This window comes from Mixophyes fleayi, chromosome 1 (assembly GCF_038048845.1).
Source record: "Mixophyes fleayi isolate aMixFle1 chromosome 1, aMixFle1.hap1, whole genome shotgun sequence".
NCBI classification, from domain to species: domain Eukaryota; kingdom Metazoa; phylum Chordata; class Amphibia; order Anura; family Limnodynastidae; genus Mixophyes; species Mixophyes fleayi.
The window spans coordinates 454570141-454589823 of record NC_134402.1 but is presented as its reverse complement, the minus strand read 5'-3'; the positions used below and the strand labels follow the sequence as shown (position 1 = coordinate 454589823).

Below are 19683 nucleotides of genomic sequence, written 5' to 3'. Positions count from 1 at the left end.
TTAACAAGAAATTATCCCTTATTCTGGAGGTGCATTCTTCCTTGCAGGGCGTTTTACTCATTCAGCATTTTTATGTTCCAACAACAGGTCCGGGGTGCCTTAACTGGTTGTTTCAGCAATCCAGCTTGGGTCATCATGTTGTGCACAGCTCTGTCTGAGTGTACCCTCAGCTAGGAGCAGCTTTGGATTGTCCCCTTGTTGCAGTGCTGTTTTTTCCTAGGGAGGGAGGCCCACCTTTTCTTGTGGGCTCAATTCACTTAGGAAATTATCCCTTTTGTTAAACTGACTTGGGATGTGTAACACATAGGACTTACGCTGCGGATTTCTTTATTATAGTGTGAACTGTCATAGCCTGGTGCTGATTGTGAATTTTGTGATGGGGCGCTGTTCGTCCTCCTACATATCAGCTGTGTAAGCTGGTTCTTACTTCATTTTTTGGGGGGTTCATTTTTTGGTTTTGTTTTTTTAAATGTATATATTTCTTTTTTACACGCTGGTCATCATCTGCACCAGGATTACCTGATGGGTGTCCCTGCAGATGTGCCCAACTCTAATTATGCCGCAATTATGTGACCATGCTCTTACTGCGCTCGGCCTGTGCTTACCCCCCTGTTCTGTCTCTCTCAGCGTAAGGAGTTGTAAGTATCAGATGCGGCCTGATCTGCACATGGATCTTTGGTACACATGCACAATACCAAGAGGCTTATTTTATGCAAAAAAGAGATTTATGTCCCTCTCTGTGTGAGCACCAATAGGTGGTCTTTGCATTTAGCCAAACAAAATAATGTGAAAAATGCCCACATATTTACTACTCTTGACAGAAATATATCAATTACAGATGCAGCACATTTCTATGAGCGGTACCAGACAATAATTAATCACACTGTTCCCTCATGATACAATGGGATCTGCAGGGTTATTACTGCACGATACTTGATCCAAAACACTTCAGGAACCGCAGTGTTTAGCTGAACAAAAGGGGCTCTGTTTACACTAACACCCAAATCTCACAGGGCTTTTAGATGTCGGAATTGGGAAACAGAGACATGTCATTTTGTATGTTAATTAATCAGGATAAAATGTAGTTATGTATGTACCAGGTAATTTATTCAGAACACTTACTGCATTTAAAAAGATAAAAACGGAAGGAGAACATAATCACATCCGAAAATGTTAGTATGGCTTTGAAGTAACGTTCATTCTTCCCACTGGGCTTTTTTCAGGTGGATCTGCGAACCCAGACAGAGAAGTGGGCGTGCACCTTGTAATGCGATAGACCAGTGTTTCCCCACTCCAGTCCTCAGGGACCCCTAACAGTGCATGTTTTCCCATCTCCTTGCTGGAGCACAGGTATATTCTCTTCTAAGTGACACATTTTGAAAGATCCACAGGTGGCAGGGCCGGATTAACCATAGGGCTAACTGGGCTACAGCCCAGGGGCCTCGGGCATTCAGGGGGCCCTTGAAAGTGCTCAGCAGCATTATTGATCGGTCGGTGGTGCCCCCTCCCCGGCCGATCAATGCTGCTGAGCACTTTCACTACGGTCCTTCCCTGACGCGCTGTATTCTCCTTACTGAGGCGATCTCATGAGTCTCACTCTCACGAGATTTCCTCAGTAAAGAGCGTACAGCACACCGGGGAAGCAAGTAAGTCCCTTGGGGCTCGCTCGGATCACGGGGGAAGGGGCCCTCACGAGGGAATGGAGGCCCCTTAGCCCAGGGGACTCCATCCCCTTAATCCGGCCCTGACAGGTGGTAGTAATTATTTCACTTGTGACCTGGAAAACCTGCACTGTTAGGGTTCCCTGAGGACTGGAGTGGGGAAACACTGCGCTAGACGGACAAGTAGGCGCACTTACGCAAGTGAAGCTGCGCTCTACCACTTTTCCTGTGGTTTTTAAATCAAAGGGTCTTATGACCCAGTTGTCTGAAGCTGGTAACAAGATAAAGGAAGCAGCCTTATTATACAGGAAGAAACTCCTGCTGGGATACTAGGATATGTGTGTAAATAACAAGTATGTGCATGAAGAGATTTCAGCTGAACCCAGTGTAAGGACATTACACAGAGAAGAGGCTGTGGTCATACTTTGCATAGTCACGGATTAGAGGTGTAACAGTTACATGCAGACCCTCCCTGTAGGCTGGATGCAGTGTAAACAGGACTGAGCTAATCCCACAGACACTCCCTCCTGCACCCAGCACTGCAGGAAGTAACAGACACATCCAGGGCTGGAACAGAACGAGGTGCAGTATATGTGCTATAGATCTAAGTGTAACAGGCTGTAGGAGAGTAGGGTGCACAGAGGTACAGTATATGTATTATAGGAGTGATAGGCTGTGGAATAGCAGGTGTAGGGTGCACAGAGGTACAGTATATGTATTATAGGTGTAACAGGCTGTGGAATAGCAGGTGTAGGGTGCACAGAGGTACAGTATATGTATTATAGGTGTAACAGGCTGGGGAATAGCAGGTGTAGGGTGCACAGAGGTACAGTATATGTATTATAGGTGTAACAGGCTGGGGAATAGCAGGTGTAGGGTGCACAGAGGTACAGTATATGTATTATAGGTGTAACAGGCTGTGGAATAGCAGGTGTAGGGTGCACAGAGGTACAGTATATGTATTATAGGTGTAACAGGCTGTGGAATAGCAGGTGTAGGGTGCACAGCGGTACAGTATATATATTATAGGTGTAACAGGCTGGGGAATAGCAGGTGTAGGGTGTACAGAGGTACAGTATATGTATTATAGGTGTAACAGGCTGTGGAATAGCGCACAGCACTATCCAAGGAGTCTATATATGTATACGTATGTACTTAGACATGAGGGTGTATTGATAATGTCAGTGACAATTCTAGATGGGGAAACAGCAGGGTATATTTGGAAGGGTGTGTGTGCCTCAGGGCTTACACTGTAAATGACCAATTGAAAACATTCAGGTGTATTGTGTCCTGGCTGGGAGTCACACCCTGTGTCCTTTCAATATAGACTTTCTGGAACTTTACATGTATCAAATGAATTGTACAATGCTCAATATGTAACACTTGGAGAAATTCTGTTTAGCGTCACATCTCTTGCCATTATATAGATATTCAAATATATTTCTCCAATAAGCCCTTACCCTAATGCATAAACCCGTGGCTCAGGAGCAGTCACAGGTTTTCCAAGAAGTGCTGTGAATCCTCGCTGTAGAAGGACTACAAGTCCCAGCATTCTGGTTGGCACTGTGACTATTTTAACTTTGACACTCTGTGGTCCTGTATAGCGGGCAATTAAGTCCACGATGACACACACACACTACTTATATAAATACATTTTAATTGAGTGACATAGACACACTTCTTCACAAAATGTTTATTAAAAAAAAAGACAGATGAAAAAATATATTCATACTTGCCAACTCTCCCGGAATGTCCGGGAGACTCCAGAAATTTGGGTAGGTCTCCCGGACTCCTGGGAGAGCAGGCAAGTATCCCGAATACTGGAACTTACTCCCCAAAATGACGCGATTCGCGGTGAATCGTATCATTTTGGCCCCGCCCCCCTGAGAGGAAAATTGCATTTTGTTGTGGGGGACGGGGCCAAATGACGGGATTCCCCCGTGCCCTGCCCCCTCCCGCCCTCCAACCACGCCCCCTGCCCCGGATCTCCCGGAATTCCCGTTTTAAAGGTTAGCAAGTATGGTCATGGTAGATATGTGTGAGCCAGCTCTCAGGTTTGGGGTTGAACAGTGAAACGTAAGGCCTGGATTTGGCTTTCAGTTCTACCAATAAAAACTAAGTCTAAATATTTATTTTATTTTAAATATTGTAAAAAAATCTTAGAGCTTATTTTTTAAAAAATGTTATTGATCTTTGTGAAAATCCTCAGCAATCATTGACAATAACAGAACAGATTTCGCAGTGGTACAAATTTCTCTCCCTCCTCCTCTTGATTAATTCTTCTTTTTAACATAATATACAGGTAAGAAATAGCTCCTTCCAGTGCTGAAAGGTTCATTCTGGTGTCTTATCTCCTAACAGAACAAGTGTAAAGATGTCTCCATTTCCTCCATGTTGTGGTCTTATCATTGTGTCCACCAAGAAGCCAGGTGAGATATCTCCTCTGTAACCAGACTGCAGTAAGACTGACACAGGAGCTGGTGCCACACAAGTGGTAGTTACATCTGCCAGATGAGCTGATTTACACCAATTTGGGCTGACAATGGTCACGTTTGGTTTTCCACCAGCAATTGGCCAGCACGAGAAATATCTAATTTGGATATTATTTTTCGGGTTGAAAAATAAATCCATTTGGAATAATTTGTACCGTACGGTACAATGAAAGTGCTCCTGTTTTATCCAACAGAAATGCTCCTTTTTGTTTGATTAGCAAAATAAGTTGTTTTGGGTCCAATCTGAATATTATATTGGGCAACTAGCCCATTATCAGAACACGTGACCATTTTAAGTGCCTCCTCCTACAATCACTGTGAGGAGCACGGATAAACAGTCTAATGATTAATATCCCAAGCGTTCCAGATTATAGAACCCCCTACACATACCACCTAATGGTGTTCTCTATTGTGATAACATTTACAATAAGCAGGATAAACATCTAGAGATATTAATGTGTTAGTATTAGTTTGTGTGGTCATACAGGGCACATAAAACTTTAACCAGACAGCACACAGATGGGGACAATAAGGATGATTGCACAGGGCATGAAATATTTGTACTAGGTGGTCTTCCAGTTGCGTCAGGCAGGTTTACAATCTGGTCTCCCAAAAGGTAAACTTTATATTGTCAGTTGAGTGAAAGTTTCTCACCCCTCTCTTCCCCCCCCCCCCCACCCCCACCAGCATCTCTCCCCCTGTAATTAGTTTCTTCCTCACAGTCCTCATTTGTAATTGACTGTAATTCATTCTGCTGCTCGGTGTCACTGATTGGCTGTTAATATTACCCACATTGCGATGACCTCTCCGAAGCAACCGGCTCACAGCCAATCAGTAACGCCTTGGACTAGCTGGGTGTGTGATACCAGGGACATTGTCCCAGTTACCTGTTGCTTGTATACGAGGTAAGAAGTGGAGTGGGGTAAATTAATTTTGAGGTAGAAGAAGTAAGAGCAGGTTGGCGACCAAGTGATTGATCAGCCATTGGAAGGGGCCAGGCTTTTATTTCATGTCCTGCTGCATTTATAGCAGCCATTGTGGATTGCAGAGTCACAGACTCCCCTTTTCCATTGCCCATGTAAGAAGCATTAACGTTGCTGATGCATTAGAGGAATGTATGACCCCTTATAGACATCAAGATTTTAAAAGACCATATTGCCATTTATGATTATATAGAATATATTTTTTATTAATGTAGTATATTTGGAAGAAATTTATATATTTTTTTTGGTACCAATTAAATTGTAGTATTTAATTATGTCACTGAAAGCTTTGTGACATAAGAAACTCCCCACGTGACTTTGAAATGTTTACTTTCCTGTTTACTAGTGTTTGATGCCAGCAATGTATCCATACAACCTAATAAGATTTCTTTGTGCTTTAATGGACACTACTGATTGGCAATAAACATGGGTGACAAATCAACAAAATTGCACCAACATATTTTTCCTCACTTATCTCAAATTATCTCCCTACTCGACACCTCCGTTCTGCACAAGATCTACGTCTCTCCCCCACTCTCATCACATCCTCCCATTCTCAGTTACAGGATTTTTTCCGGGCTGCACCCACTTTGTGGAATTCCCTCCCACACACAGTAAGACTTTCCTCTAGTCTTCAAACCTTCAAGCGTTCACTGAAAACCTATCTCTTCAGGCAAGGTTATAATATTCCTCAACCACCATCTTAATTTCCCTAGATTACCCTAATACCATCCTCTACACAGCTAACGCAAGACAACAACCCTCTGACCAACATTGTCACACACACAGCCCACTCAATACTTTTACCTTTGCATTCTAGCTGGTCCATTGTGCAATATAATGTAGCACATGTCCTTGTGTTTCAAACTCCCATTGTCCTATAGATTGTAAGCTTGCGAGCAGGGTTCTCTTACCTCTCTGTCTGTATGTATTACCCAGTATTGTCTTATTAATGTTTGTTCCCAATTGTAAAGCGCTACGGAATTTGCTGGCGCTATATAAATAAATGTTGATGATGATGACAGGTCAGGAGATATATTTGATTTCCCCCTTTCCTTTGTGTTGTCCAGTCCCTCTTAAGGGGATCTCGGTGGACATCCAGGTGAAAGGCTTCGTGGCCGATGTATCCGCGACTCTCAAGTATAAGAACCTGGAGGAGAAGGCGATAGAAGCCGTCTTTGTGTTCCCCATGAACCAAGATTCTGCTGTCTACAGTTTTGAGGCAACTGTGGAAGGGAAGAAGATAGTAGCGGATCTCCAAGAGAAGAAGCAGGTAATAAGGAAGAAGTATTATTCAAATTATCAAGGATATTTATTTTGACTTAATTAGTATCAGAGTCTGAACATTTATGTTTATTACTCACGCTAATGGTGAAAATATATAGATATTTGACCGTGTCTGCCTGTTACGTAGGACAGCCATGGATTTCAGGAGAGGGATGACAAGGGTGGTGGAGGTCACTGATCACTCTTGTTTTTACAGATGTGGACCAACAACAAGAAAAGTTTGTATAAGCCATCTATTTGGTTGTGTGCCCCTTTACTGGGTAACGTAGGGCCATAACATACTGTATACAATATTTGCCAAATTCTCACATCGAGAACCCACAACATGGTGCTGCTCAACACTGGAAAACCCTTGTTATAACTCTTCTGTGCTTCTGAGCTCACATTAATGTCCTGGTGATGGTCTCATCAAATCACTTAGAAAATAACCCAAAATACATTATACTTCAAGGTGACCGCATCACAACCACTTTGGTGTAGAGTCTTATGGCAGGTTTGTATTTTGTGCTGTAGAAAACACAAATGTAGACTCATTCATAATACAATAAGAACAATGACTAACCATACAGTGTTTTGGGAGCAAAACACTATGCCACAATCCTGGTGTCATTCTAAAGGATAAGGTTAGTACTGTTGTCAGCACGTTGGCTCAGTGGTTAGCACTTCTGCCTCACGCACTGGGGTCATGAGTTCAATTCCCACCATGGCCTTATCTGTGTTAATGTCCCCTACACACAATTGCACTTTAAGCAGATATCTGAAGAGTCATGAGTACTAATGAGTGTGACCAGCAGATGTATTGGCCGGAGTATTATCATTGTGGTCCTGAGATACTTCCTCCAACTTTTAGTGCATGCCCTCTTAATGATCACATGAGTTCAGTGTCACATGGACTCCTGCCCCACAAACAGCTACTTTAAATAATTCCTACTGCATTTATACAGCTGAGAGGGAGGGACACTGTTTTATCACATTATGTTTTCAAGAATGGTATGTGTGTTAATAAGTGTACACTACGATTAGGCATTGACAGTTACAATTTAAACTAAAGCCTCAGCTTGGTCCTTGTTCATTATCAGAACCTGTCAGGTTGTTTTGAGGCCTTTGGAGATTCCAAAGCTAGGGACCCATCATGGTGGAAGAGGAAGAAAAGAAGATTTGAGATAAGTACATTCATTTAACATAGACTGTATTACTCTTTGGAAATGTACGATAATAAGTGGAATATCACTCCTTGAGCAGACTGAGCGTGACATAATTAATGAGGAATATTCTGAATATGTGCTTGAAAAGTTACTTTATGGATAATACAGTGATGTCATTGCCTCTATCTGCGTCTCCTGGACCATGATCCTCGGGTGTATGTGCCTACAGCAATCCACTGGGTCTGTATCGCGTCTGTGGATAGTGATGTTCCTTCACCCCAGGAGCAGCAAAACTCACACTTTATCTAAAGTCAGAAGACACGTCCTCGAAGAACAGTCTAATCTTTCATTTTTGATCCTGAAACCAATTATCGGATCGTTTTGAAACCCTCTGGTTTCCCCAGGAATTTCGGCTTCCACTAATAAATAAAGAATAAATTGTAAATTAAAAAAAAAAAACAGTTAAAAATATATTTATAAACCCTTCAACATTGACAAAATACTTTATTCAAGTAATAAAGTATTTTTTCAATGATTTTCTTCGGTTATCCTGAGTTGGCGATAACAGAGCAAGTATTGGGAATGCTTATTATATAGGAAGGTGAATCTTGACGCCGGCGTAGGCCTCATGTCAACTGCTCCTCAGCCTGTCTCTCTCTGTCTCCTGTTGGTCTCTCTCTGACTCCTGCTGTCTCTCTACTTCTCTGTGACAGACGTCCTTGCTTCCTGTCTCTCTCTCTGTCTCCTGTTGGTCTCTCCTGCTGTCTCTCTAGCTCTCTGTGACAGACATCATGGCTTCCTGTCTCTCTCTCTGTCTCCTGTTGGTCTCTCTCCTGCTGTCTCTCTAGCTCTCTGTGACAGACGTCCTTGCTTCCTGTCTCTCTCTCTGTCTCCTGTTGGTCTCTCTCTTGCTGTCTCTCTACCTCTCTGTGACAGACGTCCTTGCTTCCTGTCTCTCTCTCTGTCTCCTGTTGGTCTCTCTCCTGCTGTCTCTCTAGCTCTCTGTGACAGACATCATGGCTTCCTGTCTCTCTCTCTGTCTCCTGTTGGTCTCTCTCTTGCTGTCTCTCTAGCTCTCTGTGACAGACATCATGGCTTCCTGTCTCTCTCTCTGTCTCCTGTTGGTCTCTCTCCTGCTGTCTCTCTAGCTCTCTGTGACAGACATCATGGCTTCCTGTCTCTTCTGTATTCAGTTGCTTCTCTTGTTAAATTCCATCTTTTTTCTCTCTCATTAATTCCTCATCTCTTACTGGTTTATTCTAATTTCTCCTCTTACTCTTCCAGCCATATCCTCTCTATCTTTCCTTCACACATCTCCTTTCTCTCCCAATCCCCTGTGGTTCTCTCCCTTATCTTTCTCTCAGTGCCCCATTCCCCATTCTCTGTCACTTTCTGCTCCTCTGAGGTGCTGAGGTAACAACCGTAGTGTGCAGATCCTGCCGTCAGCTCAAGCCCTTATATAGGAAGGTAAATCTTGCCGCCACGCCCCGTCTCCTCATGGCTCTGGCCACGCCCGTCTCCTCATGGCTCTGGTCACGCCCCGTCTCCTCATGGCTCTGGCCACGCCCCGTCCCCTCATGGCTCTGGCCACGCCCCGTCTCCTCATGGCTCTGGTCACGCCCCGTCTCCTCATGGCTCTGGCCACGCCCCGTCTCCTCATGGCTCTGGCCACGCCCCGTCTCCTCATGGCTCTGGCCACGCCCCGTCTCCTCATGGCTCTGGCCACGCCCCGTCTCCTCATGGCTCTGGTCACGCCCCGTCTCCTCATGGCTCTGGTCACGCCCCGTCTCCTCATGGCTCTGGTCACGCCCCGTCTCCTCATGGCTCTGGCCACGCCCCGTCTCCTCATGGCTCTGGCCACACCTCATCTCCTCACAGCTACAGCCACGCCCCATCTCCTCATGGCTCTGGCCACACCCCATCTCCTCACAACTGACAGAAGTATCAGGTGATACAGCTCTGAACACGCCCCTTGTCCTCATAGCTGACAGACTGCTCCTGACAGACCCCTTCTCCTCACTGATCAGAATTGAAAGGAATATCTGTAATATATAAATATTATATTATATTATATTTTTCCTTTTGGCTATTGTTTTATTTTGTTCAGACTCCCGTAGATCTCTGTTACTACTTAGCTGGACATGTAACTGGATTCATTTTTTAAAGGTTCAGAAGTTTGTCCTTCATCCAGTCAGCACAGGATATTCTCATTACCTGCTCTTTGTCTAAGCCTGAGTGGGTGATTGCCAGTAATAAAATGGTAATTAATTTTTTTTGAATTTTCAACTCCGAGTTCTGCAAATTTGTTTTTCAATATTTTTTTTGGGTTCTTTACACGTTTGAAAAATATGTGATTCGTTTTTCAATTCTTTAGCATCGAGCTCCCCATTAGTAGCAGGGAAAACTATTTAAAATATGTTTTATATTTGGTGTATGTAAATAATACAGAGATTCTCGGCAGACTGTGGTGTAGAAGCGCAAGTTACGTCAAATAATGGAATAAAATGTCGCACAGAAAAATGACGCGTGTAGTAAAGACAATGAGATGCCCCCTTATTCTCATGAATGATGTAATTCAAACATAGACACTGACTATAGAGATTATCATCTTCATGAAAAGTAAACCAAAAAATGTTGTAAATAGTGATGTGAGTAACAATATCGTCAGTTAAAAAGTGACCTCTGAACAATCATAGGAAAAGCGCCGGTTACAGTGTCTGTAATTCGTAATAAAGAGCTGTTGTTGCTGCATTGTGCCGGCTGCTAACAGCACAGATGAGCATGTTGGCTCTGAGCTTCGCCGTCAGCCTAAATATCTTGTGACCAGGATTTCACAACTGAAATCTCCACAGATCAGTATCTGTGACATATTTATCATTGCACATGACTTACTTTCCAAGAGAGATTCTGGTTCTTTCCTTCCTTCCCCTCCTGTTACAGATAAGTTGAATATATCGCAAATATATTTTTTTATATTCTTCATTGGTGGTAATCATTTTTTACGATTACCACTATTCCGATTGAAGAAGTGTTGACGTCTGTCAATAGAAATTTAAAGCAGCAATGTGGGGACCCCTAAGGTTAAGTGTTTAAACACTTAACCCGACATTGGCACTTTAAATTTCTATTGACAGCCGCCGCGATGACGTCCGCCTGCAGTGCCGAACACTTCTCTAATCAGAATCACTTGCTGTCAGCATGGTGCCCCCATTGGAGATGTCCAGCGTCGGGTTGAAGGGAAGTCTGTTTATTTTCAAATCGGTTTTTCATCATTTTGGATTTTATTTGTAGGGATTCTCCGTGTCAGAATACTGGTAATAGGTAAAGCGTACCCAACCCTTCTTCATATGGTACCCGATATAGGTTTGCAAATATAACAAAATAAATCTTACAAAAGTATATGTAAAAAATAAATTGCTTGTAAATGATATGTGCAATTTACAATCCCCCTGTTCTCTGTCAGTACAAAGCTGCCTTATATATTTTGCCCGGGTAACTCAATGTTGTCACCTAATGATGTAATTTATTGTAGAAATTGTTGTTTTTATTAATTACAATACTGTAACGCCTGCAGAATGTGACAACACGCTCACAGACCTTACCTGATCACGATACAACCACTGGGACATCCACAAAGGGCTCAATGTGGGGGGTATCAGTTGTCCTTGAAGTCTTGCACCAATTGTCCTTGTAGGGATTTCTCTGCGCCTCTGCGTATTTTAGTCTTCCGTTTCGTAAATGCGATCAGCAACGACCTGCAGGGAACTAACCCAAGACACACACGAACAAACAACAAAGACAGCGACCAGGCTCTTCGATCACTCAGGCCGACAATGGATATTAGTGCAACAGGATTTTATTTAAGCAACTTGTCCGTACAGGAATCAGAACAGCAACAACAGGTGATATAATATTTCCAAATAGGTAACAAAGTCCTGAAGTGGCAGAATAATGTCGCAATAAGGTAGCAGGATGGCAGAGTCCCATGCAATAATAAATCCCCATGATCTCAGATGGTGAAGTTACTCGGACCAGAGTACACTCGGCCCCGATTTCTCTGCCTATTTATCCCCTCTCTGACATGCAGGGTATCTCAGCCTCCAGCTGCCTTCTCTTTATCAAGGATGTTATCACTGAGGATAGAATTCACCAGGACAATGGAGTGGCTGAGTGACGCAGGCTTCAGTACATAGACTCTGACCTGATATCTGGCTTGCGTATAAAGATGATGACCTTTGTTCCATCTGATACAATATACACAACCTGGTATTAATAACACAATAGCAATTCTCGTAATATACAACCTATGGAGCACAGCATGGTAACACATTATACATACATATTACTTCAATCACTGACCGGTGTTGATGTTGCCAGATACACTGTGGCATGCTTAGTTGTGTGGTAGGGGAAGGATTGATCTCTTACACAGTGGTAGAAAGGATCCCGTGGTGACATGTGCTCGACTAAACAGTGGCTAGTTCTCTGATCTATTCAAAGGAGTATGTGGAACTGGCCATCTAATCTCATTATCCTGACCAATTGCCTACTCTCACTGAGTACTCGATCGACATTTTGGGACATGTCACCCACCTGGCATAATTTAAACATTCTCTTACAAAATATATATAATTATCTTGGTAACTGTTCCTCGTGGACTATAAGCAGGCACGTGGTACCAACTAACGATATGGTTCTCTTCTCTTCCCGCTCCTGCACCGATCTTCAGATCTTCTTTCTTCAGCCTCCCTCAACGGTGTGACAAGACCAGTGCAGGGGCGGTACCTAGTGACGTGACGAGCTGCTATTGGCTCACCGCAGGGTCAAATTGAAATGGCCGACACTGAGCCATGATTGACTTGCTGTCTTAGCAACTGATTGGCTGATAGCAAATCAGTTCAGATTCGCTGTTACCGATGCTGGGGGAGCGCTACGGAGGAAGCTGACTTACCTGCGCAGGAATACTGGTCTGGTCAGTTGATTCTTCTTTTCTTCACCATCTTCATGGGCACTGCTACAGGGGGACACTGCTACAATTCATTAACTGTGGTTTAGTCTTGGATTAATTGGTTGTTGATATGGAATTCATTAAGAAATTTGTCAGCGCTTATCCTTTAAACTGCATATCTGTGTGTGTCTAGCAAAATGAAAAAATGAGGTATTAGTTCATATTTTGACCAAAAGACTTAAGCCTGCATCCCAACGTCAAGGGTACCTCATTATATGCAGGTCGTACACTGACCTATATGCTTTAAACACTATTAAAATGCAGTTAAAATCAGATGCACTCACCTCCCAGGTATAGGTATTTACATCTAGCAAAGGCTGGCTTGTGAGGATATTAATGTAATAAAAAATACAAACCAATGCACAGTGTGTTATGTATCTAGATAATGTCTGATAAGTGTGGTAACATGTACACTTTTTGTATTATATAGTGAATATACACAAATTATACACTGTTTGGTGACAGAAGGAAACTTATAGAAGTAAAGGGCTTCTTAATGAGCCGATAGAGAGGGAAAGCATAGTGGAAGATGAATTGGGCAGTTTCTTTATTCCCCAAGTATTAACTACCCCCTCTCTCCCCCACCTCTTTCATCTTTTAGGCTAAAAAAACCTACGATGAGGCCATGAGTCAGGGTCAGCAGGCGTTCCTGCTGGAGGAAGACGAGAGCTCTGCGGACATCTTCAGCTGCAGCGTTGGGAACCTACCCCCCGGTCAGGAGGCTGAAGTGACCCTGAAATATGTGCAGGAACTGCCTGTGGAAGCGGATGGAGCTGTGCGTTTTGTGCTTCCTGCTGTCCTCAACCCCAGATACACCCCAAAAGGTACAGCAGGGGGATGACTGTATTCTTGTTCCAGGCAATAAACGAACAGCTAAATCATATCTGTGTAATAATAAGTCATATGTTTGGGACATTTTTGAGGGTGAATTACTGTGGGTTGTACAGGTAGTGGAGGTTGTTACCTGAGATGAGGAGCAGGTCTGAGGTCTAAGAGGGCAAGAGGGAGAGTATTCTGATATGAGATTTTAGATGTATGAAAGGGTGCTGTGGTCTGTGGTCTCTGTAGGTAAGGGTGAGTAATGTTAATAGGGTTCTGGAAGACGCAGAGAGCTAGCGTAGGCATCTGCAAATTGGTGCGGCAGATGTGGACTGGTGATAGAGCAATGGGTGTCATCAGTGTAAAGGTGGTACTGGAGGCTGAATTAGTTCTCCACGAGAAGAGGTGTACAGTGATAAAAGCAGAGGACAAGAACAGAGCCTTGTGGGACCCAAAGGATAGTTGGAGTGGAGGGAAGGAAGTGTCAAAGGTAGAGACTTTAAAGTAACATTTTGATAGGAACTAAATGAACCAGATGGAGAAATTACCCTTAGACTTTGCTGTATGTTATCACTTTTGTGAGAGCAATAATAGTGGAATGTAGGTGGGCGGACGCATGATTTATAGAGAATCAAGAATGGAGTGAAAGGATAGAAAGTGAGATGGGCATTTGTACACAAATCGCTCAAGTAGTTTGGTGGCAAAGAGGAGAGAAATAAGTTGGTAGTTGGAGAGACAGGCTGGATCGAGAGATAGTTTCTTTAGAATTGGTCTGATGAGCGAATGTTTAAAGGAGGATGGAAATGTGCTAATAGAGAGAGTTAGGTTAAAGAGGTGACCTAGAAGTGGGCGTTCAGTGGGGGAGAGGTAGCAGAGAATATGGGTGGGAAGTGGGTCGAGGGGACAGGTTGTAGGGTGAGATGATGAGATGAGTGCAGAGATTGTGAGACTCATTATGTTTGAGGAGGAAAGTTAAAACAGAAAATGCTGGAGCTATAAAAATAAATGTTAATAAATAGAGAAATTATGGTCACAGGTTTTACAGGTATGTCTGAGTGCGCTCACAATCCCTCAAATTTATTTGTGGCAGCTCCAGGTTGTCCCAAATAATTGTCCTCTCACTAGAGAACAAGACAGTAGCATCTGAATCCATGAGGATAAAGAGGTATGAGGAATGTCCTTGTGTTCGTCTAATTGTAGTAAATATCTTACAGTGGCTTTCCTCTGTATTTAAAGTCTACTCACGTTTTTGTCTGTCTACCCAGAACAGAAAATTGTACCTACCAGTCCCTCTTGTTCCTCCTCTTCCGGGCTAATATTTCCGGTTCATTTATTTTGCTTTCCTCTTCTCTATATCATTTATTTGTCTCCATACAGATCACGATGTGAGTGTAACCGCCACACGCCCACAGGTGCCTATTGGTCAGATCCCGTACACCCTGAGTCTGAGCGCTCACTTCCAGTCTGCATACGGCATAGCCAAGATAGAATCTAACTGTGACATCACCCCTCTCCAATACACTGATGCTGACAAGACTGCGGCCAAGGTGAGATGTAATGTTTGTAGTGTTTTCTGGGGATTCTAGAGCTGTGTAACCCTCTGTAACATTTTCTTATTACTATTATTATTATCCTTACAAAGTGTTTTATTTTATTGTCTTTAACTGTTTACAGTTGTCGCTGGCAGAGGGGCACAAGTTTGAGCGAGATGTGGAGTTACTTGTTTATTACATGGAGGTGAACAAACCTAGTGTTATTGTGGAGGCGGGGCTTGACTCAGGACCAGCATCATCAGGTGACACAATCAATCATCATATGTACACCTGTTCAGGCTCCACCCATTATATACTGAGCCCTGTCCAGACTAGTGCTGACTACCTTATATACAGAACACTATACAGGGTAGTGCTGGGTCCAACCATCATTTCATATTATAATACATCCACATTGTTTTCCCCTCTGTGTTTTATAGGGTCCATTATGTCAGAATCTGTCGTCATGTTGAATTTCTACCCCAGTTTCCCAGAGGCCCAGGAACAGTCCAGCTGCGGAGAGTTTATATTCGTTGTGGACCGGTCTGGGAGTATGGAGTGTGCAATGAATTCTGAGCCAAATGCTCCACTACGTATTCAGAGCGCTAAGGTCGGTGCAATGACCCAGCTTTAATATCAAAATTTAATTTACTGACTAACAATATCTTACTGATTTCTCAACCAACACCCCCCCCCCCCCCCCCCCCGTGCTCTTATTTTCTGCTCTATCTCTCTCATTTGTTTTTTTTCTCCCTTTGCTTTTCTTCTTCTTTTCTCTAACACTCTGCTTATAGTCTCATCTCTATTAAATTCTGTAATTTGTCCCATCACCTCTCATCATCTCCCCTCTTTCCTGGTGCTTCTCTCTCTCTATTCACCTCCCACTTGAAGTGCCTGACTCAGTGGGAGCAGCAGGAGGCTCAGTTCCAGAGGTCCTCAAGAGATTCATTGTTTGTTTTATACTTTGGGATTGGGGCTGCTGCTCTGCATCTTTTATATAAAGGTCAATCTACATACAACCACTTCCACTAAAAAAGCACAGCATTGGGAGCTTAAAGAACTCTTCGTACCATAGTAAATTTCCATTCAATCATATAGTAACAATAAGTGAAAGTCTAATATATAATATATAAATGTATTTTTCTCAGTCATCATAGGGAGACAATTGAGTACCATGGGGTATTGAGTGCACTCTGGCACATTAAATTAACCGGCAAAAACTCAAGCTCCTCCCCCTGTATGCCCCCATTGGCTGTTAGGGATCCAGTTTCTTTCAGTGCCCGCAGGAGCAGGGCGTGTTTTTTTTGGGGTTTTTTTGACAGGGCATCTACTTGTTTGTTATTCATTTATTTATTTGACTCATTTGAGTAAAACTTTATTTTTTATTCTCTAGAATAGCTGCCGTGAGTGCATTGAGTGGGCAGCAGAGGTACAGCGACAGTGCCTTCTTCAGCATTGGACCCGGTCAGTTCCGACAAGGGTAGTGATCGGTAGGAGAAGGGAGCAATTTTTATTAAAAGCGGTTTACTCCTCGCAACGGGGTCTGCACAGGAGGAGTGGGTGCAGAATCCCAGTGCAGACCCCCAGGAACTGGCAGGGGAGTCAGGTGGGGGCTCCCTCAGGCAGTCCTGCACTAGGCAGCAACTGAGCTTACGGGGCCATCTTAAATAATGGAAGTTTGCTAAACCCTAGGGGAAGGTGCAATCTCTGCACAGTTCTTCCTCCTTGTTGGGTTTCCCACTTGGCAAACCTGTCAAAACTAGAGACAGAGCCAGCGTGGAAGCAGCAGCCATTTTATGGTGCAGCAGCAACTCCTGTCTCCTTACCTTCAGGGGGAATTCTACTCTGGGGTTGATAAGCTTTATTAGGGGGTTGTGTTTTTCTACTGCCCCTCGTTCTCTCACTGCTATCCATTATCGGAACTGCCTAACTTGTCTCTTCACTGAATATCCACACCCTTCTTAGCCTGTACAATGCAAAAAGAAAAGCTTTCCTTACTCTGCATTATGTGTGAGAAGAGGAACTTTTCAAGGATTCAGCTATTCAGCTATGGGCAGAATCGGCATCAAAGGTTTCTTCCTTCTCTAAGTACCACTGAAAATTGCTGTGTGCATGGTGTTCCCAGAACACTCTTTGTGCGGCATGCATGGCGAAGGACCAGTGGCCGTGCTTGCCAGTGGGGGCTCCTACTGAAGTGGCAGAGCCAGCCAGGGTACTTTACTCTGGCGGTGACGGAGCTCTCCCAGCAGCTCGATGCCAGTAGAGAACTGAGTAAGAATCCTCCCTCAGCTTCTCTTTCTGGGTCCACAGATCTTTTGTTCTGTTCTTTTTGGATCTCGGGCAGGGAGCTTCAATCAGGAATACCCAGTGTTGATTTAGTCACTTTAGTGGAACCTTCTCAGGGGATGGCATTGTTCGATCCTAAGCTGAACAAAATCCTCTCAGTGGCAACACGGGGAAGGAGAGGTGTAGTTCTTTTCTTCCCACAAATGCTTCCAGGCTAGACCCTACTTTTCACTCCTTTCAACCCCGGGTAAGCCCTCTGGCCTCCAGAGGTCAGGGCTCTCAGACAAGCAGTCAGCATGACGGATGGGCAGGTCTCCCTTCCTGGAACCCTTGTGGTGGGAGCCAACTTTCTGCTTTTCTAGGACAGATGGTTCAGTTGAACTTCCGACTCCTGGGTCAAGGGAATTGTCTCAAGGGGGTACATCATATATCTGATGAGCAAACCCCCCCCCTCCAATGCAGTTCTTCACCATGGGTCTTCATGGAGATCCAGTAAAATATCAGGCCCTGCAGGGTGTCATCGGAATCCTGACTTTTTCCAGCACAGTTATTCCAGTTCCAGAATGCCAGAAAGATTTGGGTTCTAAACCAATATTTTCTTGCTTCAGTAGCCAAAGGACATCCTTCAGGCCCATTCTCAACTTAAAATCTCAGAATGTTCACCTCAGAGTGAGCAATTTCAGATGGAATTTCTCCAGACAGTAATCAGCAGCATGAAATGTGGCAAATTTATGGTGTCCATGAACTTCAAGGATGCCTATCTTCATGTTCCGATCTGGAAGGGGCATCAGTGTCTCCTGAGGTCTGTACAGTCGCAACACTTTCAAATCCGGACCCTGCCCTTTGGCCTCTTTACAGCTCAGAGGTTCTTTACTAAAATTATGAGAATCATTGCAGCTCTACTTAGATCCAGGGGGGTGACTCTAAAATTCCATAACTGGAAGACCTCATGATCAAGGTGGCTTCTCTAACCTTGCCTCGGTCCATATTTTTGGGAGAGAACACCAACCTTGGAAACACACAGTTGGCTAATAAATTAAAAAAAAACACACCTGCTTCCTTCCCAGCACGTGTTTTTTTTTGGTGTTGTAGTTCGACACTCGCCTTCAGAGACATCTACTGCCAGAGAACAAGAACTTCATCTTGCGTGGACTAGTGAAGGCCCTCCTGACCCACAGACAAGTGGCAGTGCATTTTTCTATGAGGGTGTTAGGCAAGATGGTCTCCACATTTGAGGTAGTACATATCGCAAGGTTTCACTCCAGGGGGTTTCAAAATAAACTTATCTTGAATTGGAACAAGTCTCAATTGCAACTGACCTCTCATGCATGTCTCCACGGATGTGCCAGTCCCTTCTTTGGTGGCTGAAGACTGACCACCTCAACACAGGTCATCCATTCATCATATGGGATTGGACGATGGTAGCCATTTTCATTCACTTTGGACTCAGAAGCAGGCAAAGCTTCTAATAAACGGACTAGAATTCATGCTCATGCGTTGGGCAAAACGTTCACCCACCACTTCACATAATTCCAGGAGTAAGCAAGTGGGAAGCTGACTTTCGTAACCGACAGGACCTTCATCTGGGGGAGTGTTCTCTAGAACCTGAAGTCTTCCAGCAGTTGGTGGACAGGTGGTGTAAACCGGACTTCGACAATATGTTGTCCTGGTTGAACCATAAAGTGGCAACCTATTGCCCCAGGACAAGTGACCCCCAGGGCTTGTTAACAGATGTTATGCCAGTTCCCTGGGATTTTCGACTCATTTACCTGGTGAAGCCATGTTCTTTAAAGCCAATGGCTTTATGGATGGTGTGGTGCAGGCCATGTGGAGCACTTGCAAACCTGTTTTAGCCAGGAACTTTCATAGGGTATGGAAGACCTATATTTCCTGGTTTGAGCACAGAGGCTATCCTACTTCTTCCTTCCAGTTAGCGGGGTTGCTAGGTTTCCTGCAAAAGGATCTGGACAGGAGTATGAGACATATCTCCATGACTGTTCAGGTATCTTCCTTGTCAGCTTTCTTCCAGAGAATACTAGGACTTCTAACAGAGGTGTAGACCTTCCTGCAGGAAGTGCTGCATGTGCAAACTCCATAATCTCCTCTGGTAGCTTCCTGCCATTTGAACCTGGTGCTCAGCATCTTACATCATCCTTCCATTGAGCCATTGGATTCAGTGGATCTCAAGATCCACTGAATCCACTGATCTTTTTCTCCTAGCTGTCTCTACAGCTAGGCGAGTTTTGTATTTGTGGGCTCTGTTCTGTAAATCTCTCTTATTTTCCTTGAGCAGAGAATTGTTCATAGTACTAAGTTTTCTTTCCAACACATGGCTGTGTCAAGGTTCCACCTGAGCCAGGATAGTGGTTCCGATCTTGAATCACGGTAGATCCCAGTATGAGGCTGGTTCTCGACATTATTTTAGATGTAGTCAGGGCTTTAAGAATTTATGTCACCAGGACCAAGACGG

The 19683-nt window shown here is 43.9% G+C and overlaps 1 protein-coding gene across 1 annotated transcript in view; it reads left to right on the top strand.

Annotated features, from left to right (window-relative positions):
* Positions 1-2199: 2199 nt before the first annotated feature.
* LOC142102191 (von Willebrand factor A domain-containing protein 5A-like) overlaps positions 2200-19683 on the top strand; it is a 104613-nt gene continuing 87129 nt past the window's right edge. The window contains exons 1-7 of the mRNA XM_075186899.1: positions 2200-2243; positions 4023-4090; positions 6207-6409; positions 13178-13400; positions 14773-14942; positions 15070-15190; positions 15368-15537. Coding sequence (XP_075043000.1) covers positions 4036-4090; positions 6207-6409; positions 13178-13400; positions 14773-14942; positions 15070-15190; positions 15368-15537 — 942 coding nt within the window. The 5' untranslated portion in view covers positions 2200-2243; positions 4023-4035. The remainder of the gene's footprint in view (positions 2244-4022; positions 4091-6206; positions 6410-13177; positions 13401-14772; positions 14943-15069; positions 15191-15367; positions 15538-19683) is intronic.